The following is a 24,322-nucleotide window of genomic DNA, read 5'->3' on the forward strand; positions in this document are numbered from 1 at the left end:
TGAGTAACCAAACCTGAGAAAAAATTTCATGTAAGTAAATTAAGAAGGAACATCTGGTGGAGGGAAATCTTACTTCCCACTACTCTGCAAAACATTTATTATTTTTTACTTATTTATTTAAAAATTAACCCCCTTTGTCTGTTTCAAATACTATCAGTAATTACTTAGCTGAAGATATTAACTTGGGCATCCTCACCTACCTAAGGCTACACAAAAAACAATCTATTCCCAAAGCTATAACTCAAAGTATAGCTTAGTTGGTAAGGTCTGGCCTTAGCTATGTTGACTTATTTTAAGACAATATGTAGGAAAAAATCACAGCCAACTGTATGTGAAAAATTGACAAAAAATTGAATCACTGAAAAGCATGGTCTTGACTGGAACAGCCTTCAGCCCTGGAAAATTTAAATCTTTTCCTGACACACATATCTTTGATCAATACTGCATTATTCTGCAAGCCAGTTGCAGACTTGCTTTAAACTTGTGCTCTGCCTGATCATGGCAATGAGGATGCTGATACAGGAGTTGAAAAAATAAAATGTAGGGCAACACCCAAGGCAAGCAGTATGCAGCAGCTGTCTGAAATCATCAACATGGAAACAGCAATGACCTTCTAATCACCAACCAATCAAAAGGGTATGCTTCTGAAAGAATATTATTATAATTTACCAGTGCCAGGTATTTCTGAGGATGTAAAAGTTTGGGGAGTAGAAATAACATGAAGAAAGTCATGTGAAGCTGGAAAATAAAAGCAAAAATAATGTTGTATTGTTTTGAAGTGACAAGAAACCTTCTGCAGCAACATCATATTCCTTCATAAGCTGACAGAACTTCTGTGTAATATTTAACACATTATATTCCACAGACAGATAGAGTCTGAAATGTACCCTATACAAATAACTGATTAAGTGTGACTTGAAAATCATTTCCAAAAAGATGCATTAATGCATAATGTATTTTATGACCAAATTGTTACCAGACTCACACAAAAAGTTGAAATACTGAGTTAAAAAGTGGAAATACAAGGCTATTCAAAATAGGAGAACAAATTATGAATAAAAAGTAGTAAACTGTGACTGCATGGAAATTTTTTCCTAGGATCAGGAAGGAGGATATCCTGGTGTTGAAACTAGAGAAGGAAGAAGGGTGACAAAACAGGAACTGGACCAAATGAAACATAGAAGCTGCCTTTTGTCAGACATATGAACAGCTGATTGTTGTAATCTATTTCCCCCTCAGTAATGGATTTCCTTCAATGTTAATTTCTTCCAAAAACATATGCGTCAGGAATTACACTATTGGCATGTTAATGAAATTAAATCCTCCCAACTGGCTCTCATCTTAATATTTTTTCCTTCTTTTGGAAGACTGTCAGTTGCCCCAGGCAAATAAAATCTCTAAATAAGAGAAACACATAATAGAAATTCTGTAAGGACCAACAAGAAAGCATCTGAATCTTCAGCAATATGTTTTTATAGTGCCAGTTTAGAAATCTGGGCAGAATTATGTCTATGTTTATACAGAAAAGCTAAAAGAAGAGCCATAGTTTCAAGATATGTTGGAATTTCTTCAGTTTCCATTCATCTCTTACAACTCAGAATCCTTCAGCAAATCAGGATATTCTATTTATGAAACTCAGCTGTGGACAGTCCTATTTAAATTTGATATTTACAGTAAGTCAAATTTAATTTTAAAACTAAGAATTACATGCTGTTGCCAAACATGGAAAATACCCTGAACCACTAGTTTAGTATTTCGCATAAAATGTCATAAAGAGATCTGACACTTGATGCAGCACTTTCATACCTCCAGTTATTCTTAATTTATGAACAAACCATTTCATGAGGGGCACTATGTCTCCTCCAAAAATTCTCAGTTGTCAGGAGGATTAACCTCATGAGAAACCATTACCGGATGGGGTTGGTTGCACTTCCATGGTACCAGGCAGTTTGGATCCTGAAGAAACAGTCTGCTTTTCCTCAAAAGCTGAAAAAAGAATCTAAGCTTAAAATGCTGAGAGAGGTGTGATTTGATGGATTAGCATCAAACAGCTGAGTGAAGGCTGTGCATTTCCAGACAATGCTAATGCAAAGCTGAACAAGATGACAGATGGCCTCAAGTGTGATATGAGACAATGGCCCCAACAAGGGGAGGGAATGGCTGGAAAAACAGGTTTCTGGCCTTGAAATGCAAGTGCCACATGCATTTCAAAATGAACTCTTACCAGCAAGGAATTCTCTCTTATTAAATTTCCTGGGTAAGAGCTGCAGCTATGCCAAAAGAAATAGGATGATGACAAGATACGGCAACACTGTCTTTAGGCAGTTTTTAAGCTGACAACAAATACATTTTTCAGGCAGTTACACAGACACAAGAATGGTGAATAAGCAGCTCTCTGTGAATGTTGGTAGCCAAGATTAACATTTGCAGATCCACATGACTCCAAGATAATAGAAAAAACATCATGGAACTAATCTTCTAATTACCCTTTTCCATCTCTCTCGTTTCTGCGGAAGGTAGAGATATGGGTTTCAAGGCTGGCCTCTGAGTAGCTAAGAGCAAAGATGAAACAATTTTATCATTCCAAGACAGACTCTTCTAGCAAGTGATACAAAACCTAATTTCAGCTGTAACTTACAAGGTTTTTTTTGTTTGAAAGTCCCTTTGTTCCATTAATTTCTACCCCATTTGTATTTCGCATACCCTATCTAATCAAGCTGAATCCTTATTACTTAAGAGGATTTTATTCCCAGTAAGGCAGCTACAACCCAATATTAGATATTCACACCACTTACAGGTCTCTAGTCACTACTGCAATATGTATAACAATTTTTAAAGGAGTTGTAATGGCAAAAGATAAGAGTAGTACAATGAAATCAGAAAAATAATTGCTGAAGTTAGTAAATGACACCTACTATCTGTTATCTGTAATGAGGATTATTACAAAGATCTGGCTTCTTTACTTTGAAGCATGGATAACCAGAAGTGTGCTTTAATGAAAATGGAGTTAAGATGGAATTGGGCACTCTTACCTAAAAGCCATCATGAACAAGCTTCCACCATGTGCAGGTTTTGCACTACTGTCCTGCTACTGATCCTACTCAAGTGTGTGTACTGGTCAGTAAGTATTTTTATTTCTGTTAAAAACCTCATTCAAATAATTACGGTTCATTTCTAGTACAGGAAATATGAATACATGCCAAAAAGTGAACAGACTCTTTTTCATACATTGGATCTGCTTTCCCATTTACTTTCAATCCACTTTACCACATTAAAAATTTGGATCCCAGGTTACTACCCTGGTATAGTTGGACTCAGCAGCTGGACCAGATGATTATTGTAGGTCCCTCGCAAATGGAACCATTCTATTCTATATTTATAGAGAAGAAAACACTACTAACAAAGCCATATGATTCACAGCTTTTGGCAAAATCTTCCATTGATCCACTTACATCCACTAAGAACTACAAGAGATCTCCCAAAGGCATCAGGACATTGAAGGCATGTTCACAAAAATATCTTTTCACAAACATTTGGATTCAAAATATACTGACCACACAGGAAGTTTACAAAGCAGAGGAGAGATCTCCCTCTAGCACAATCAAGATAGAAAAATAAAGAAAAAATTCTTCAGGGTGACTAGGGCAGAATACAGTTCAGGTGCAGCTGAAATTCATAAATTAAATTTTGCTTTCTTTGCTGGTTTTATGATAGCAGGTGATCAAGGCATGCAGGGGCACAGTGCAGAGAAATCTCCTCTGTATAACCATGCTCTGACTCTCACAGAATGTCTTTGACTTCAACAGTGACTTCATGGAGAGGACAGATGCTCCCTCTGACCCAATGGCTGGGCCTAGCCTCACATAATGAAATCCCAGTTTTGCCAAGTGAAACTATTCTAAGGGAAGGGAGGACGTGAGAACAAAACCATAATAAATACTTGAATGAAACACTTATTTTTTTTTTCAAATATTGCTGTTATTCCACCTTTACCACTGAAACAAACATAGGATTAGGTTATTGTTATCTTATTTCTACAGAAAGAAAAAATACTTCACATCCCTAACAATTTTCAGTTTTTCAGTTACATTTATAGCAAATAAGTTCCTAAATCATTGTGTCTCTCTCTTTCCAATGCTGCTTCTAATTGGATTTAACCAAATGTCTTTCACTGCAGTGAAAACAAATGTCTGTCCCCATCCCCTCAAATATATCTGGAAAAGACCTGTCAAAAAAAATCTACCAAATGAAGAACAAATTGTGAAGATTATTTTCATGTTCTTGAGAATCTGCTTCAAATATGCATTTCAAGAACTATGAGGCATTTCTGGAAATTATTTTAAAATTTGGCAACCTACATTAAGCAAAAGTATGCCATCCTAATAAGCCAGCACTAATCTGAGACTTTCTGACTAATGCTTAATGAAATATAAATGAATCTGATTCAAGGGCCCTCCAGGTAACTAGTGTAATACAGAGAGCAGCAACAAGCAATAGTTTTGGTAGAATGAGCTATTTGTGACTAACACAGAGAAAACACAGGCCTGTTATGAAATCAAGGCTGTGAGGAAGGGAGACACATGGTACAGAGCAGAGGCATGAGATGATGAGAGATGGGACTAGGGTTGGCACTGGACACCTCCTGCCACAAGCACCTCAACAAGGTCTGTTGTAAAAACTGCTCACTTGGAACTGGACAAAAATTAGTTTAGGGTAACAACAAGGACACAGAAATGGTATCTAGTGTTCAAAAAATGTCCCCTTTGTGGTGAGCTCACATCTGAGATGTCTGCCAGCAGCAGAAAGTAAGAAAGAAGGGAGGAAGAAGAAAACATCCACATCAACATCATGTTCTTCCCAGCACAGGACTCCAGATGCTCACAGCTTGATGAAATATCCCCACTTATCACCAACACAAGCATCAAAGCACCAAGCATAGGACCAGGTTATGTAGTGAAAGGGTGTAAAAAGCACCACAAAAAGGGTACAGTATAAGAAATTTGTGTGTTACTCCTTTAATTACATTACTTTCCCTATTGGAGCAGACCCTGTGAAGATAATTTTTCACTAAAGTTTACTCGTATTTGAAAAGAAAGTAGTTACCAAGTTCTGTCAATGGACTTTTTGGAGCATCAGGGATTCTGGATCCAGAAGGAAGTAGCTGTATTTCATTAGAAGCTATGATAAAAAAATAACCAAAACTTTACTTGATTAAAAATACTACAGAGCACAACATGGATTTATATTTGGCTTATGGACTACTCACTCCTGAAAATAATGATAATTAGTAAAAAAGAAAAGGTAGTTCCAACCTAGAGAAAAAACACATAAATTGTCACTTAAAATGGTATGTGGATTATGAAGGAATTCCTTTTTCTCCTAAATGTTAAACAAAGACCTATCAATCATTTGGCAATGAACATCTATCAGTAACTATAAGCACCTGGTTTAAAATTAATGATCCACCTTGATTAGTTTTCATATTTTAATCCTTGAAACATAGGAAAACCAAGGAATGTTGAGTATGGTTAAAAAAAGCTGATTAAAAGCTAAAATGAAATTAGATTGACTGTTGGTTTAGCTTCAGTAAATTCTGGAAATCTGCTGTCAAATTTAAATGAAAAAGAAAAAAGTGCAAGTAAGACATTAACATGAATCAATAGGATTGTGTAAAATGCATTTATTGAGAAGCATTGGCAGTCCTCTTCATGGGAAGACCTGCGTTTCAGTCCAGCAAACATTCCTGGTTCTTCCCTTTATCACACATCCTCCTGAATGCAGGTCAGCTGTGCTTTAGAAAAATCTAAGCAAAGTTTTTTTAAAAAATAGAATTAAGTACAACTTCAAGTTTAGATTTGTCCTCAAAATTTTGCGTGGCTCAGGGAAGAAAGTACAAGCAATAAAATCAACATTTGAGAATTTAGAATTCTGAGTACCAGAACTAAATAAGTGCTACACCAAATCACAAAACTAACCATACAATATTGGGACAAAAAATGAAAAAATCAGTAGTGCTTCTCTCTCCTTCAAGGCAAATACAATTATATCCCATCACATGCAATATAAAATCGTTCTTATTCATTGCTGTTAGTGTTACCTAAATGAACCTGTAATCAGAAGAAAATCAAGGAGGTAATTATTTAAATTCTATCACTGAAGTAAATTTTACAGATAGAAATTTTGTTATGTCAAACATGCAGATCACATAGACAGAAAGCATTAATTTGAAAAATAAAGTTGAATCATGCAGTCAAATCTGTGGAAGCCACAGTTTAGCCAGAGCTAGGTGCATCCTGCTTTACAACTCATTCCAGCATTAGTCACTGGAACCACAAAAGAAACCAGAATATTTTAATCAGGACTTCCTTTGGAGCCAACACAACAAGGATGCAGCAAGTAGTAGAAAAATTCTGCTGGAAATAAAAAAGCATTTAATGCAGAAAGAATGTAAAAAGCAGCAAAATTAGTTACCCGGTATGTTTTGAGTTTGCACCAATTTGGGTTTAGGCGTTGATTTAAAATCTTCAGGTCCGTGTGTTTTCTCAGCCTGAGCTAAAAGAAAGAAGCTTAATGTAATTTAAAATCCCTCTGAACTTTTCTTGATCTACTGCCCAAAACTTGATGCTTTTCTTATCACCACTGCATGTCATATGACTAGAATGATTTGTACAGCAGCTCAACTGCATCATGATTAGTATTTACTTTTGTTTTCAGATGTGAAATCTATATGACGTTTTGGATTTATTTTGCAGCAGTTTTATATGAACAAAAGAGAATATAAGTCATGAACAGCAAGGTTAAGGTCAGAAACTCACCCCCCCTGTACTTCTGTTACAGCCTCTTAAATTCATTGTAATCGATTATGAACAAGATCCATTACGTCACAAAGTCTATTTACAAATATTTTCCATGTTATTCTGAATGGTTTTTAATCCTTCTAATATAAAACTTTTCAGGAACATGATACTCACCTGTAATATCTCAGCTCTTTCAATTTTCTAGTAATTATAGAATAGATTTTAATTCCCATTCATTCTTCTAATTCTACATTTTTAGAGTAATACACGGGCAGTTTATTAAAGAGCCATTAAATGTACTTAAACTGAATTGCTGGCCATATTTTAATATACTACTGCATAACTATACTCTGCCAGCTGTTTCACATAACAAATAATACCAGGAGTAAGTAAGTCAAGATCACTTCTTTCCTCTGCATCTTGCTGGAGATCCCAGAGGTGTTTAATCAGCCATAAAGTACTCAGAATTGGACATCTAAGATTGTAAAATGACAAAGCTTATGGATATGGAACACAGAATGGTAAGGTCTCAGCCTTGAATGCACAAGCACATTAATGCCCTCCACAGAGCAAACTGCACAGTATTTAGCACAAGTTGCTATTTGGAAGAGATCTTGGCATCAATAGGGCACTAAGTTTTAGTATTAATGTAATAAAAGGTGACTTTCTTTTCGAGCCACATTAAAGGACTGTTTGGCTTTTCCTGCATGCTTTTCCCACAATCTACTTAATGCAGTTAAAGCAAGAGCTGATCATGGAGGTTTATAAGCTTCTTATTTCATTTAGTGAAAAAAAGTGCTGTTTCACACATTCTAAATAGTGGGATTTGGATGCTATTACAGTTACAACAGTTACACTATTTTCTAGTTTGGAGCATGTGCCACACAATCAAAATTTACAGATGCTGTCTTCTTAAGGCTCAGTACAGCTTCTAAGTCAGTTATAGTGCTGTTACTCACATCAGTGCAAGAATGATAACATCACATGTCCAGAATAAACACCATTTTAACATAATTTGCCTTAAAACATCTTTAGTATATAGAAAACCTAGAGTTTTGGAACTGTCTCATAATTTGAAGGGCAGGGAAACTGAATTCTGAATTCTTTGCTAGTTTAAAATCCCGTAAGACTTTTCTTTCCTATAAAATTGGATTTTGTTTTGTGAAGATATGTAGAATCTCTTGAACCTGGTTGCACCTCAGGATCTTGAAAAGCTTTCAAGTAACATAGATATAGTTCATTGTCCAGAGAAGGAAGAGCAATTTCCCTGTTTGAAACTTGTGGGAGAGCATTCACTCATAAGAAACACTGAAGCAACAACTACCTGTACCTCAGGAGCAGTTCAAAATCTAACATTTCTTATTGAGGGACAATACTGAAAAAAAAACCCCCAAAACAAAAAAACAAATACAAACAAATATAGAAATCATGATGTTTAGGGTTTAGGGTTTTTTAGAGGTCAGAGGGTTTACACTCATATGAAATGTGTCTTATCTGAGCAAGTGGAACAAGATAAAGCATACCTAGAATTAGAACAAAACCAAGCTCTCCATTTTGCTCAAAACATGGTAGGGATGACATGAAAATAAGAGACATTTTTGTTGAAGAAGATACAGGAAGAAGAAAGTTTGGGCTCTGAAAGCTAAAGCAGAGGAAAGGGAAATGCCTCTGACTATTCCAGGGCAGCAGGCAAGCTAGGCCTATTGCACTTGTTCCAGGCTACCTATAAAGTAAAACATGAACACAGCCAAGTTGCTTTATCATCACAGCATGGAATACAGCAAGAATGCACCTCAGCAATGCTTCTTAAACTCTTTCCTCTAATTTCTCTCGACCCTCTTTTCATCTACATCTGGAATTAAGACATTCTGATGAAAGCATTAATCTCATTCCTGCTATACCCTGTGAGCACAAACGGAATTCTTCAGGGGGCAGAAGGAGGACAGAAGGAGCAGAACTTGAGAAACATGACAACAAAGGAGTTATTTCAACTGCACATTAATCCTAGCTAATGGATTCACAGGTGGCACTTTTCATTTCAAGCCTATTCCATATTTCACAAATCTAATTAATTAAATTTGTAGAATAACCCTCCACATAATGAAATAACTAGGTTCTTTTTTTTTGTTTATTTTGTTGTTGTTGTGGTGGTGGTTTTTTGCTTGTTTAAAAAAATAAATAAAAGAAAGTAGTTCTTTCATCTCCCAGACAAATGTGCTCATATTTCTAAGGGCTGGTGAGCTCCAATTTCCCTGTGAAGCTAATAGAAAGATGCATTTAGAAGAGAAAATGTTGTAGCCATAGTTTGAGGCATATTAGACAACAATTCAAAGATTGAGGAAAGCACTAGAAATTTGTGCTGTTGTGTTAAGAATAAATTAGTCCTGAGTGGAAAATATTGTAACAAGCCTGGCAAAAACAAAGAATGAAAGAGCTTACTACCAAGTCTTTCCATGGAAATGCATGCCAAGGGAGTGGAGGATTGAAATTAAGAAAATGATGGGATGCCTGGTGAACAAATACAGGAAAAAAAAGTTACTAAACTGTGTCACATCTCAGAACACACCCTTTGATAAAGAGCCAGTGGATTACAAGAGCAGCCCAGCTCACAGAGCCTTTCAGAAAGACTGCTTGCTGAAATACTTGGAGCTCCTTTCTTCCTTTCTAGCATGGCTGATGACACAAGAGCTGCTGCAGCACAGAGCTCCTTCTAAATCACTGTTCTGTTGCCAGTCTGGCACCAGTCCTTAAATCTTCCACAGCAAATAATTATTATGCCTCACTCAAAGAAGCCAGTATGATTTTTCAAATAGCAATGTCTGAATGAAATATGATGAGGTAGATCCTATTGCTAAACTCAATTAATTATGTCTACATACTAAACTGTCTTTTAAATGCAACCCTTGCAAAGGGTTGGTGCTCAGATCTCTCACCTAAGTTACTCATAAAAGAATAATAAAGCATTTTAGCCAGACAAGTTATTTTTTCATATGCCATGGCAAGATAGAATTACACTCGAAGAACATTTTTCTTTTAAAGGATTCACTTTCACTTCCCTGTTTCCTGACTTCTTTTTTTTTTTTTTTTCCTCTCTTTAACTGAAATACTGTAACCATAATGGAGTGTAATATACTCTAACATGAAGCACTGGTGTTGAGATCAACAAATAATATCTGAAAGGAATGGTCACCACAGGGAAAAAAGCCACAGAAGCCACAAAGGAAGCTTGAAATGGAAGAGGAAAATTATTCTAAATATTTCAGTAAGTAACTATTGATGTGAGAGCAGTAAGAATTTGTTTAGTTGTAACAAATTGTAACTAAATTGATGCAAGGAGAGGCACTACTTGCCAGTTATTACCAGCATAATAAAACACTCTCCAACTTCATAAACATGCAATTCTGTGCCATGTCAGGATATGACATTATTTATGGTTAGAAATTCTACATGCTGGTACATAAATATAATTACAGAACACAAAGGAAAGGAAGTGAATGGACCAATGCTCTCCTCCCCAGCTGCCACATTTCACACTCTTTAGATGACTGACCAATACATCTCATCAATGATACATTTTCATTAGATGAGTGCAAACTTCAGGGCTGGGATTTGAGGACATGGATTCTGATGGGGAACCAACCACATAAAATGTATTCAGTTCTCCCTTTCACAAAAGGCAAATTTCCAGAAAATGTGCTTCCATATTTCCAGTTCTTAAATAGCAGTTACTTAAACAAGGTAAATAATCTAGTAAAAAAATTTAATTCCACAAGAGAACTTGAACTGTAAGAGAAAGCAAATCAAAAGCAAACCAATCAAAGCAAACTAATCAAACAACCTAAAAAGACTCCTTACAGCTTTCTAAAAAGGATCCACACATTTTCAATGCATCCTTTGATAATAAGTTCGTGTGAAGAGGCATAATTTTTTTTCTCCTCTTAATATTTAGGATGAACAGAAAAGAGCCATCTAGGTTTTGTAGAAAGGAAGGAATAGTTTAAAGTAGAATTTGGCAAATATATTAATCTATTGAGTAGAAAATAAAGTTCTAACATCTTCACAGAAGGAAAAAGGGTTAGTCTGAAAGATTATTGTCAATAACATGATTTTGCTGCATTTCTTTACATCTTTTTAATTCTCTGTGTATTTTTGGGAGGGTTTTTTATTCTGTTTGGGTTTTTTTGGTTTTTTTAAAGATTAAGATGGTATGATGAAGTTAAGTATAGCATTTTTTATATACTTAAGGAATAAAATAATAATATAATAATATAATAAAATAAATAATATATATATATGATATTTATATTTAATAAATAATATTTAATTAATTAATATTCAGGCAGTATCTGCCTGAATTGTGTGATGTCAAAGAAACCACATGTAATACCACTTCAGCCAGCCAGGAAAGACTTGATAGATAGAAATGAGTAATGCCAGCAAGATCACATAAAATGTCTATACCAAACCAAAGCAAACCTTGGGTCATCATTGTTCCCTCAAATACCTTTTTAATTTTAAATTCTTGCCACTTTTCAAGCATCCCTTTTTCCTTTCAGCAAAGAAATTGGCAGAAGCCAGCTATTGTCTCTTGTGACAGCAGAACCAAGACTTCAGACTCAGTTACAGGATTAGAGCCAGACTATAGAAAATGAAGACAGGCATATGCCTTCTTAAGCAATTCTGAAATGTAGATGTAAAGTTAATCTTCATTATTTGACTCTTTGAATTCAGCTCTTTCCAAGCCTCCTCCCCACACCAGACTGAAAATGCTAATACATATGTCTGAACTTGTAATACAAATTTATAAAGTCATCTGTGTTACACAAAAAACCTCATTTTGTCATTTTTCATAATTTCAAGGCATCCACCACGCCACAAATGAAATTAATTCTAAGTACTTCTATAAACCTAACTATTATATCACCTGATGTAAACTTTTGTCCAAAATTAGATTCAAATTTTTATCCACATTACCACTCCTTGCTAATTCAGCCACTATCCTCTGGTTTTCCAACTACTATTTTAACTGTAGATTAAGCAGCACAAAGATGGATTTAATTTTAGTTTATATATTTGGCAAAGATATTCCACAGAGTTTCTAAAAACAGAATTTTCATTACCTGGAAGGGACTGTGGGGAGATTTCTTGAACTTCTGGTGTTTTGGATTCAGCAGGCCATACTCCAGTTTCATTCTTAGCTAAAAGAACAGACATTAGAGAGTAATTACAAAGATGTATCTGCTCTCTTTGACCACAGATTTATTTCTGTCCCACTTTAGTTTGACTAAGTAAGCCAACATGGATAAATGTGGACAGCTGAGTACCTTTGGACCCAGTGAACTTCCACTGCACAATCACTACAAGCGATGTTAAACACATGCATTTTTGGTTTTGTTTTGTTTATTAAAAGATACTTTAAAAATAAAATATATAGCAAGGATTTAATGATCTATGAATAATGATTTTCACAGTGCAAAATGGTTTTCAGCATTTTTCATTAGTCTAGCATTTCTGCTTACCCAGTTTTTTCCTGGATGCTTGAGGTATGTCATCTATTGTCAGGAGAGGAGGAAGTTTCTGCTGGCTTTCATTGAGACCTGGAACAATAAGGTGCACTGCAGAGAAAGATGTGTGCCATTAATTCCAGAAGACATGAAAGCACATAGCCTGCTCTCTGAGATGTGTGAGCAACTACTACTGAACCACTGGGAGTTTATTCTGAATATCTGGAAAATGAGTTTGTTCTATCCCGTAATTATCTCTTCCACTTAGTGCAATTTCCTCTTTATACCCCTCCTTCTATCTCCACCATTTCATGATTTATCAAAGTTGGAAACTATTCAATACTGGAACACACAACCCTGGAATACTGCAGCATTACAGATACTGGGACAGATTCTGTCTGGTGGGCCAAGTAGGCTCAACACCAGGCAGGGTGAGTATGTGTGTGTTTGACTCACATCAACACACTGAAACCCACACAAAGAAAACTTAAGCCAAACTTATGCAGTCATATAAAATATTTCCATAAATAAAGGACTAAACAGTAAATCCAGGAATAAATTGGTCACAAGGTACATGATGCAGTGAGCCTTTCATGGCAATTTCAGGCAGACCAGTAGCTCACCACACTGTGCACGACATGACAGACTTCCCCTGGTTTTATGTTCTAAGCCAGTATTGCATATTCTTGTAGGTGAAACAAGAGCATAAAGCATGAAACTGAATGGCTTGGAGGGAAACAGAAATGCCCTGAGGTCTGACATCAAATTATCACTGGCAAGATTTCTGTAGTTTAATATATCAGGGTTTTGACTGTAGATGTGATATTGCTGTCATTTGATGTTATGATGAAGTCAGCATTTGATGTTACTGCTACCTTAAAAGCCCAGTAAGAACAATCCCCCATCTCAATGAGATCTTTGCCATAGAACTTCATTTGAACTATGAAACAACTCCTTGGCTTCAACAGTAGCAGTGTTTTCTTTTTAATACAATGACAATAAAATGAATCTATATCACTTAAGCTTTAAAAACATTTAACAACATTCATAAGCCATCTGTACCACCATAAAACGGAACAAATTCTGCACCAGCTGCAAAATACCCTTTGATATGCAAGGAAAAACTATTAAGTTCAAGAAAATTAAAAGCATTTGCAAAATTCCAAGTTGCAAACAGGGGTTAAGAGAAATGATAAAAATATCTTTTAGTCACCTAATATTGCTCCTGGGAGAGAAGAACTATCTGGTGCTTTTGACTGTGTCCGGTTTTGAATAACTGTGGAGACAACACAGGGATGTTAGAATGCAATTTAAAAAAAAAAAAAAAGAAATAAGAAATAACACCTGAAACAAACCTCAGCATTCTAAAAAGCTTTCCTCAATATTTTCAGATGAGGACACCATCCTAATCTTTTTATCAATTTTGTGAAACTGGCATTCTATGCTTATGTTATTGTAGGGCCAGCTGCAGGACATCCCATTGCCCTGACACTCATTTTAATCTCAAATTACTCCTGCAGTGCATAAGAATAAATTTTTAAAAATACACAAACTTACTTTGTTTGATTATTGTGACAGGGACCAACTTCTTATTATCACTAAATATAATCTGAAAAAAAAAGAGAAAGAAGAAAAAGATAAAAGTAGCACCTTGGGATAACTGCCATAATAGTAATTGAACGGAGTAATAAAAAGAGAGGGTTCTAATCCAATACCACGCCTGTCCCAAGTTAACACTGGATATGAATCTGGCCCTGGTCCCTGGTGGCTGTGCTATTGCTTCAGTTCCCACAGGCTAATGTGGTAATATCACATTTTGATCTCCTTCTGCCAGCTTGAGATGTTTTACTTATTAAAACCACAATATTTGACATCTTAGGAAACCCCAATTCTTTCTTCTCTTAAGGATATCTGGAGCACTCACTGAGGTGTAGTCCAGAATGCTTGAGAAAAGCTGAAATTTAACTACAGCAAAACACCTCAAACATATGCAATTACTATTTGGTCACAGGACACAAATATATTCTCAGGAATACCATATTTAGAGCACAGACTATTCCAGAATCAGGTGCACATTTGTCAACCATCATCACTCTTGGGTACACAGCCTGATTAAAGTAGATTAGCTCAGAATAATTTTATTTATTTATAGTGGCATTGTTTCCAAATCACAAGTGGTCAGCCACCCCACATGAGTCTTACATTTTTATGCTAAATACTTGGACTTTTATGCTGTTCATTTCTCTTTGACCCAAATTACCTCTTGCCTAAATGTGAATATCTGATTATATTGATTCCACTAATAAAAAAGGAATACATGAATGGACCCCAAAGTTACTAAAAGAAAACATAAGAATTATGAACAAATTCTGAAAGCTCAGTAATACACTCAAGCGATGAGTGACTGCAATGCTAACAAAATAAAAATGCTATATATATTAAAAGGAGAATTTTTTTAGTTATATTTGAATTACAAGAAAGAAAATAACTCTGACAATCACCTTCCATGCTAAACACATTCTGTTCAAATCAGAATCAGATAATGTTAATTTTGCCCTTCATGACAGCTGGTCTACTTCATGTGAAAGAACACTTGCATGAAAAGTCAGCATTTGACGACAAAGTGCTAACCATTTACCTAAGGATAGCTATTTTTGTTCTATTCTAAATACTTCTGAAAAGCTTTAAAAACAGTGATTGGGTACACTTTAAACATACCAAAGTTTAAGCTGGGTGAAGACCAATCTCCACAAGTAAGATGGACCTTTCCTTGGGGAAATGGATGGAGGCTACTTATTCTATGAAAGCCATTACTGTCTGCCACCCAATAACAGTATTGCATTGGTGTGAACATGGTCTTAAATTCAGTGGAGATTTCAATCACTGCCATTATATGAGAATAGAAATAATCTTCCTTCTTTATTTTTCCTTTTTTACATTTCCATTTTGTTTTCTAGTGAAAAAATGGTGTTGCAGATGATCTGCTTTTGAAGTAGCCCTCTTATTCGTGTGATTAAAAAATGGGATTGAGTGCATTTGTTAGAATAAGGTGTTCATTTTATTGTATTTCTCATCAGAAGCCTTACAATCAAATAAACAGCTCTGATGTTGTAGAGAGCATTTGTGTAACCTCTGTTGTAGAACTTGTAATCATAGTTACTATCAGCTCTTTTACTAGTAAATGGTTCTTTTAGTCACAAGAGCATTCTTTCTCTGTTGAATAATAATGCATGGCTACAATGACAGCAATACAAAAATACCAAATACATTTAAAATGTAGTTTTTCACTCTAGAATGGATGATTGACATGAAATCCATGTTCCCCAACTGCTATAATTAGACTGCTCAAAATAGTATAAATATATTATAAATAAATATAAATAAATATATTATAAATAAATAATGCTGCTATAATTAGACTGCAAATCTGCAGCTGCTGCACTTGAAATCCACCCATGTTGTCAAAGCTTTCTTCTCATTTTCCACAAAGTGACTAATTTAGATATTCCTAGGGGTAGAAATATTTTCTACTTATACAAACTATTTTGGAAACATCAGCCCATCATCTGTAGAAATGGCACTATCAATCATATTTTTCAGACAGGGAATATAAAACATTTAGGCATTTGGAATGTTTGTTATTGAAACAACTGTTGCCATCATGAAAGAAGATGACAAATAATATTCCTTATTTTCAGAGGAAAATTAGGGATGTAAACTATACCATAGGTCAGACATCTCACTTTTTACCATATATATACAGCATATACTCACAGGACTGCAAATCTCAAATGTTCTGTGAAACAGCACATGGCAACATTACTTTAAGAGACACCTTTTCTTTCTTTCTATTCTGATACTTCAAAAAGGCAACACAAACTGGCATGCATGTAAGAGACTCCTCAAGGAAGGATCATGGTCAGTCTGGGCTGAATAAAGTTTTGAAGAGCAGAAATGTTTACTTCTAGAGTTTAACAAATGGTAGAGGCTAAGTGTCCTTTTTGTCTGGAAAAACTGGGGAGGACCCCACCTTCCAGGCCGACATTATGAAATCAGAGAAACTTAACCAGACAGAAGAGGAAATAAATTTGTACTGCATTTTCTCTGCCCTACCACTACCCATTGTTTATGAAGGGAAGAAGAATGACCATTTCTAGAGCACTCTTTTTCTTCCACTGTCATTACTTGTGGCTCACACAGCCCCAGGAGCTTAGACAAACTTGAAGGATGAAACTGCCAAAAGAAACACAAGATGATATGCGCCTGATGTTGAAAGGGCAGAATGACTAGATGGGTTGGTACTGTTGTTCTAATAAACAGCCTTTAAAAATGTCCTACAGAGAAGAGCTAGGACCATGTTATGAGTCAGTTGTGTCTTTGGAGCAAAATAAAGCACAAACAAATTTGGCCTAAATAACACTCAGTCTGGCTTTGCATCAATGATCCGATCACGCCACTGAAACATACCCCACCTACTGCTGCGGAAACTGAAGGAACAACGTGAGCTATCTGCTTTTTTGGCTTTCTGCACCGCTAAAGCAAGAATGATAAGAGAAGTTTTAGAATAATCTATGGTATGTTTTCATGATATTTCTGCAGAGGGTGATAAAGCAGTACTGCTCTGGAGCTGAGCCCTGTGAAGATCACAAAAAGACTAGATGTTGGCTCTAGTCCTCCTTTCATACTTGAGCTGTGCAAATATTTGGAGAACTGTTTTAGCTCACTTTCTCAGGACTTCTCCCCCATAAATAGAATCCCTACTTGCACAGAAGCAGCGTAACAGTCAGGGATCTGGCACACAGGGTTTGCTAAGAGGATCAAAGGAACTCAGCTTGCACTCCATATCCCAAAATTAATTACCTGATCTTAGGCTGTGTAACTTTAAATATGCTTGTAGGACCACAGGGAAGAACAGTAAAATTGACTTCATCAACATAATGTGATAAACACCCTCCTGAATATCTAACCAACTGGATTCATATTACTCACAAAATAAAACATTTTCTCATGAAAGCAAGGCAAAAGTATATTTCCAATAATATAAGACTTATACCAATCTAATTCTATATGTAATGCAGTAATTGAAGTATTACTGCCCTAAATGAATGGGCACAGACTCAAGTTGCACTGTGGAGGTTTAGATCAGATATTTGGAAAATTCATTTTCACATAAAGGGGTGTCATGCACTGGAAGTGGCTGCCCAGGGAAATGGTGGAGTCATCATGCCTGGAAGTGTTAAAAAATATGTGAGTAGAGCACTTGAGAACATGGTTTAATGGTAAACATGGTGATGGTGCTGGGTTAGCAGTTGGACTGGAGGAACTTAAAGATCTTTTCCAACCTCATTGATTCTATGATTCTGTGCATACCTAATTAATCCTAGAAGAAAATGTATTCAATGAATTATGGTTTGATTCCCAAAGGAATTCCAGGTCTGATAATTACAGACCATTTATAATATTCTGAAATATGAAAAAAAAACAACAAGAAGCCATACATCGCCATTTCCTACCATAAAAACATTGAGAAAATCTGAGACAGAAAATAATTATGAAGAATGAGTTATTTTCTTGTAATAATTAACACTCATTATTTAAACCTCTAGAATCTCTAAAGTTAGAAGGCTTTCTACAGCTTTTCTAGGGGAGTTAAAAAAAAAATCCTCCAGAAGATTAGATGCTGAAACTTGCACTTTGATGAAAAGACAAGGAAAGGAAATATAAAGAAACCAATTTAATCTCATGGTAGAACTGGTAATGCTCAGAAGTTGTGACTAATATGTCTATTTTTCATTGTATTAAAACCCACTAGCTGGTTCGCTCTAGAAAGCCTAAATTTCTGCTTCAGCTCTTGGAAGAAAAAAGTATCTGGGTACATGAATCCATAAACAAATGAAATCCATCCATGCTTGTTTGAGAACATTTATGGAAGAAGTCAGGTGAGGGAAAAAAAAAAACTTTATTTATTTATAAAAATCATCAATTATTTTTTAATGAAATGGTAAAAATTCTACCATGCCACATAAAAGGATTTAATGGGTAGCCTAGCAAACTTGCTCTTTCCAGCTTCCTCTGGTTTTGCAAACACTAGCCTCACATATGGGAGCTATTACTGAACTCAGTGGGATGACACATTTAGAGGACCTGAGTGTATACAAAATTATTCTATAAAATCACTTCACCAAGTTATCCCAAAGTTAACTGATCACAGCAAATATCACAGGTTAACAAACCTGACTTCTATAAAGGAATAAGCAACTTTTAAGTTTGGAATTTACACATGGAAACTATCAAATTAATCTTTGATAGGTTGGAATAAGTGTATGTAATCATCTCAGCTACAGTTCTCAATTATTTTGTCCAACAACACATATAAACATTTTCCATACAGTGCATTTAAGAAATTGTTTTCTATATTGGGAGTCTGTGGCCTTGATAATGTCTCACTGAAGAGTAATAGGGAATAAAAAATTTGATCATATAGAAAATAATCAGGTAAAAAAAGAGACTGTTTTGCATACCTGTGTTTGGGAATTGGGTACCAACTTGTACATATTCTGGATTTGTCCATTTACTTTTTTACCTGTTTTGACAGAAAGATAAATAAATGCACAGAATTAATTTTTTGTTTTGTCCAAAGCAAACCAAACCAACTTTATTCACTTTTTTCTTCAGCTAGGAAAGTAAAGAGGCTTAATTAAAACCTGTATAAAAACACATAATGGAAAAAATATTTTTGTCCTGTGTCTCCAGATCCATTAACACATATGCAAGGCCTTCTATTCACATTTTGACACCAAGGAAATTAAATGTGTTCTTGTTTTGTTTATGGTTTTGTTTATCTCAGTGTATGAACAAACCCTCAGGTTAAAACTGTGAATTTTTTTCTTTTAGGTTTTTCCTCTGAGTTTCTAAGTATTAGAAGTTTTTTGTGATGCAGCTGTTGAGTAAGTCAGGAAAGAGTTCTGTTCAGCATCTATTTATTCTAGCATGATGTTTCAAACTTTCTCTGTATCTTCCATCTTGCATCTTGTTGCACTGCTTGTGCAACAACAGGTGTGCAAATAAGAGTCAAGCTACATGTTGTCATATTTTTTTCAAATTCCATCCAAAACAGATGAGAAATAGGAAAGAAATGTCAACTGTAAAGAAATATCAACTGAGATACATTTAAGTTGGAAAAAAGTCATTCAAAGTGTTTGATACTTCTAAAGAACAGAACCTATTATTGACCTAAATTCAAGAGAAAACTGACAGGAGTTTCACACTGACTTCATGAGAAAAACATGGCAAGATGGTCTGAAATAAGCTACTTTCATCTCTTCTGAAAAAAATCAGTTAAATAAATGCTGAGCTTTTGCCATGTCTTTCATGTGTTCTCAAACCATCAATTAAAAGCAGATTCTCCTCCCAACCCCTCCCCACATGTTTAGTATATAACAAAAATTTGGCCCGTGGATTCAACAAATCCAGGAACCTGCAAAGGAATTTCAGTTTCTAGTAACTGATATATTCTTCAGAGGGAAAAAGAACATTTACAGTGAAGGATATTTGGTTTAGGTTGAGATGCTTCTCCTATAGGAGGAGAACTTGAGTTCATACAAACCAGGAAATTAGCACAGAAAAGAAGTGTCTGCTTGTGTTGATTGATGAACTTTACAGGCATCTGGTTATACATTTATTATAAATATACACTCTCTGTTTACAACTCGCATTTTCTGTATCTACCTGCTATTCACTAAAAATATGAAAGGCTTGAGTTAGAAAGGCTGACAATTTTCCAATTATAGGATTCTTTATCAGTAGACCAAAATGTAGACATGCAGGTTAATCACAAGATCCCTGGATTTAGCTGCTGCAAAAGCATCCACTGAATACACAAGTCTACACCGTAGACAAAAGAAGTCTTATGGAAATGGAATATGAACTCTTACAAGAAATAATCTTTTAACCAAAGTCAATGGGTTTCCATAAACTTATAAGAACGATTCTCCTGATCTATTAAAAATGTAAAATGTCTGTACAAAACACCATTTAGGAATACATTATTACAGAAAGAGAAAATTTGGTGATGCTTTCATCAGTAACAAGAACAAGTAATAAACTAAAAACATTTTGCATTCATCACTCCCTGTTGTTCTAACTGCTGAAATATATTTCACCACTTGCTCTACAGATGACTTTAAGATGTTTGAAATGTAGAAAATAACAGAAAACACCCACTTGGTAAGATATCTGTAAAGCTGTGAAGCAGAGCTTTTTGTGAATCAAAAAAGGCTGGAAAAAGGCTACCACCACTATCCTCTTTAAGCTCATGGCGTAACAATGGATTCTAATTCTGGACTGCTAAAACAACTCAATGGACACTGGGCAGGTGCTTCAAAGTTACAGCTTTGTACTTCATAGTGAAGGCCAGCAAAGCCCTTTCTTAGGGAGTATGAAGGCTTTGCCAGTGTTACAAGCCACCATACTGCTCCCCTCACTTATCCTCAAATGTATTGAGCTCCTTAACTCACCTACAAGTCAAAACTGAAGTCCAAATTAAATGTCAGCTGGAAATCTCGTGTGAATAAGGCTCTCTAACAAGAATTCTCATTCTTTACATTCCGAATCAAGCCAAAAATACTAAGCATAGGAGTTTGCAGGATCTTCTGACCAAAATCGTGTTTCGAAATACCTTTATGCAAATGCATGGGGAAAATGAATCAAATTGGATAATCTCAGTTAAGTCCTCTCTTTTTACTAAAAGGAAGGAAAGTCTGCTGATGCCTATTTCCTCTACTGGCCTGAGTGATTCTTTCAGTAGTACATGTTACAAGGATTAATTTGACATCACATTTCTTGCATTGTCTTGGGGCTTCAGAGGAGAACCCTAAAATATGACTGACAGCCAGCCACAGATGTCATACACTTCCTCCATGAAAACACAAACAAAAGCATAAACAAAACTGCATGCTTCAGACATGATCCATATAATATTCTGATTGAAAATCAGCTTCAAATTCAGCTTTTGAGTCATAAAGGGGCCATTGAGGCAGGACAGGGCCTGTCTAGCTCGAAGACCAGCTCGAATATAAATGCAGGGGTAAAAGATGATTCAAACAATGCTAATAATTTTCATTACTCATACTAGTTGATGGAAGGAATTAAATGGATTAGTTGGATGATGATTGATGGATTAGTTCATTACTTGATCATTCATGGCTTAAGGAAAAAGTTTAGAATTCAGTCAGAAATATAAACATTCTTACTCAACATTTGATGTGCATTTGTACTAAATACCATTAGAATTCTACCAACATGCAGCAGATCCTCTATTTGCAATGACAAGAGACCACCTTTCAGAGGACTAGGTGGCAGTTTTTGAAAACCAAAATATTTCTAGTTCCAGCAATTCCTAAAAGAATGCTTTAGGGGCATAATGGATGACATTTAGACAATAAAAAACTTGGCTTTCTCTAAAATAATACAATAGAAGAAAAAATACTACCAAAGTCAGAAGCTATTTGATTAACTATTGTCAAATACTTACTTGAGAGAACTGTCTTATGGTTCAAAGTCTTGCTCCAAATACTATCCTCTGCATTGTCTTTAACTCCAAATTCATAAGGTGTGTTTGGCTTCAGGTTGTCAATCACTGTCTCTGTAGCTGGGCAGAGCTGAAAAACCCATTTCTTGTCTTTACCTTTTTCTCTGTAGCGAACTGTGTAGAATCTGCTTGGGGGAAAAAAAAATAGATCTTCACAAAGGAATTCACTATAACCATTTTTGTGAGGAAGTAATAATAATAATAATAATAATAATGTTTTATTGTTCTTGTTTTTTATGGCTCTTTATTGTTACTAAATATTGGAAAATCCAGATTTATTCCACATACATATATATATATATATATATACCCCATCATACAGACTCTGACATTAGGAGTATTGTACAAAGCACAAAAGGACTGTCTCTTTATTCACAAACACCCATTGTATGTGAGGTTCTAACCACAAAGTGTAAGCTCATTGTCCAAGCAGTTCCTGTGATTCTGACTTATGCCAGAGCCAGTCAATTAAATCATGAGTCTGCTGGTCAAGAAGCCTCTACTGATTTATCAGAATCTTCTATATCCATCCAGTAAAAGGTGTTCCCATCAAAATTAGTCCAAAAACATTCTCCAGGGAAGACCAGTAATATCTGTTGTTTGTTTAATACATTCCTCATTCAGGGATCCCATTACGTATTACCCCCACTTCAAAAAAAAAAATAAACCAAGACATTACTTTCAGCAGTTTAAATCAATAACGTGATGAATACTAACAGATTATGAAACTAAGAAACATTTCTACAGAAATTGCCCAATTCTGTCAGGGAGCACCACCCTGAAAAAGCATGACTGCAGTGTTAACCAACCAAAAACAAGGCAGTGGAAGTGGTGAGAGCTTCAGAACAAGAACTGCCCTGCTGACTGCAGTCTCATTTTCAATATACGTGCTGAATTACCACCAGAATGGTGTGGAGGTTTCTTTTTCTTGGAAAAGCTAATCTCAGAAAGATTTGGCAACTTCTTAACCCAAGTATTACTGAAAATTGTTACACATAACAAAAATAAGTTCTATCCATCATCCATACCTATCTTGCATTTACTTCATCTGAAAAGGGACAAATTCAGACCTTTGTATTTTGCCACACTTAAATAGAACAACTTAATGCTTGCAAATCAAGGTTGTGAGATTTATTACAGGTATTATATATAGACAATTATATAGAGAAAAAGGAAGAGAACTTAAAAAGCCAACCAAAAAAGGGTTCTTAAACAACTGAAAAGGTTTCAAAAGTCCAGACTAAAATTACTTAGTGGACCAAACCCAATACAGTGAATTCATAAAGCTGCTGCTTCTGAAGTTACAGAAGAGCAGTTTCAGAGCACAGTTTACATGAAATGTGAATGCTGAGTACACAGAAATTGCTACTTCACTATTAAAACACAATGTAAGACAAGGCACGTGTCACTCATGCAAAGTATTTCCAAACTGGTTCACTTTATTTACTTATTTTATCTCATAACTGTCGAATTTGTTTTCTTGGTACCAAAAATATAGATTCTCCTGATTTAGTTGCTACTTCAGCAGCTCATTCAGGTATTTCACCAGCTTACAAGAACAATATTTATGTTGGCTCATGAATCTTCATTAACTATACTACTTTGTGTTCAAAACAAGATATAGTCTAACTTAAAACTTGAAAAGGAAAGAAAAAGAAAACAAGAAGGAAAAAGAAGACAAGTAGTGAATATATTCTCTCAGTTCCAGGACTACCAAGTAATAAAGTGCCTCCTTACTTCTGTGGGCTGTGATCTAATGAAATCCCAAATAATAGACCTAATTATCAGTTAAACTGACAAAGAACATTTTAAACAATCAATTATTGGAAACATTAAAAGAAGGAAAATTTCTTCTCCTTTATCCTCTTAATCCATTTGTATGTAGTCAACACAGACATTAACCAACAGGAAAAGTTTATTTGAACTCTGTCACTGTCTTGCAAAGGCTGTAACTTTAATAAACAAATTCAGTGTTCAACACAAATGCCTCTTACTGGACCCCATACAGTCTTTAGGGAAGGGATTTGGAATAAGTATAGACAGACATCAAATGTGAATTCAAGTGGAAATAGTCACCTTCTTCCCATGCCCGAAAGAGGAATTTTCACTTGTTTTCATCTTCATCCTTACCTTTTCCTACCTACTTAAATCCAATGGGACAGAAATAAAATGTTTGCATGTGATGGAAAAAAGAGAGTATACTGATCCAGTTCAGTTACTGAACAATCTAAGAGAAAAATACATGAGAAATGAGGAGAAAAAAAAATACTAAAAACTTGTTAATAATGAATCGGCTTTTAAGTGGCTGACCCCACTTGCTTGTAGTGGACAAAATGTTCTACTTTTTAATGCTGACTCTCCACCTGGAAATTCCTTCACTCTAACATGAATTAAAATACAAAGAACACTTGCACAACAACAAAAAAAAACAA

General features: G+C 35.3%; 1 protein-coding gene across 23 annotated transcripts in view; it reads right to left on the reverse strand.

The window, feature by feature from the left end:
- ABI3BP (ABI family member 3 binding protein) overlaps nt 1-24,322 on the reverse strand; it is a 135,277-nt gene that overhangs the window by 73,114 nt on the left and 37,841 nt on the right. For 18 of the 23 annotated variants that reach the window (XM_015624922.2, XM_015624804.2, XM_015624883.2 and 15 more), the window contains exons 5-15: nt 21,834-22,018; nt 18,823-18,884; nt 13,859-13,910; nt 13,515-13,577; nt 12,317-12,412; nt 11,918-11,995; nt 6,472-6,552; nt 5,104-5,178; nt 2,487-2,552; nt 1,912-1,986; nt 670-738 (exon numbers count right to left, since the gene is read on the reverse strand). In XM_015624922.2, coding sequence (XP_015480408.1) covers nt 670-738; nt 1,912-1,986; nt 2,487-2,552; nt 5,104-5,178; nt 6,472-6,552; nt 11,918-11,995; nt 12,317-12,412; nt 13,515-13,577; nt 13,859-13,910; nt 18,823-18,884; nt 21,834-22,018 — 902 coding nt within the window. The remainder of the gene's footprint in view (nt 1-669; nt 739-1,911; nt 1,987-2,486; nt 2,553-5,103; nt 5,179-6,471; nt 6,553-11,917; nt 11,996-12,316; nt 12,413-13,514; nt 13,578-13,858; nt 13,911-18,822; nt 18,885-21,833; nt 22,019-24,322) is intronic. The other 5 variants (XM_015624997.2, XM_015624980.2, XM_015624788.2 and 2 more) reach the window with 4 other exon arrangements.

This window comes from Parus major, chromosome 1 (genome assembly GCF_001522545.3).
Source record: "Parus major isolate Abel chromosome 1, Parus_major1.1, whole genome shotgun sequence".
Taxonomy (NCBI): domain Eukaryota; kingdom Metazoa; phylum Chordata; class Aves; order Passeriformes; family Paridae; genus Parus; species Parus major.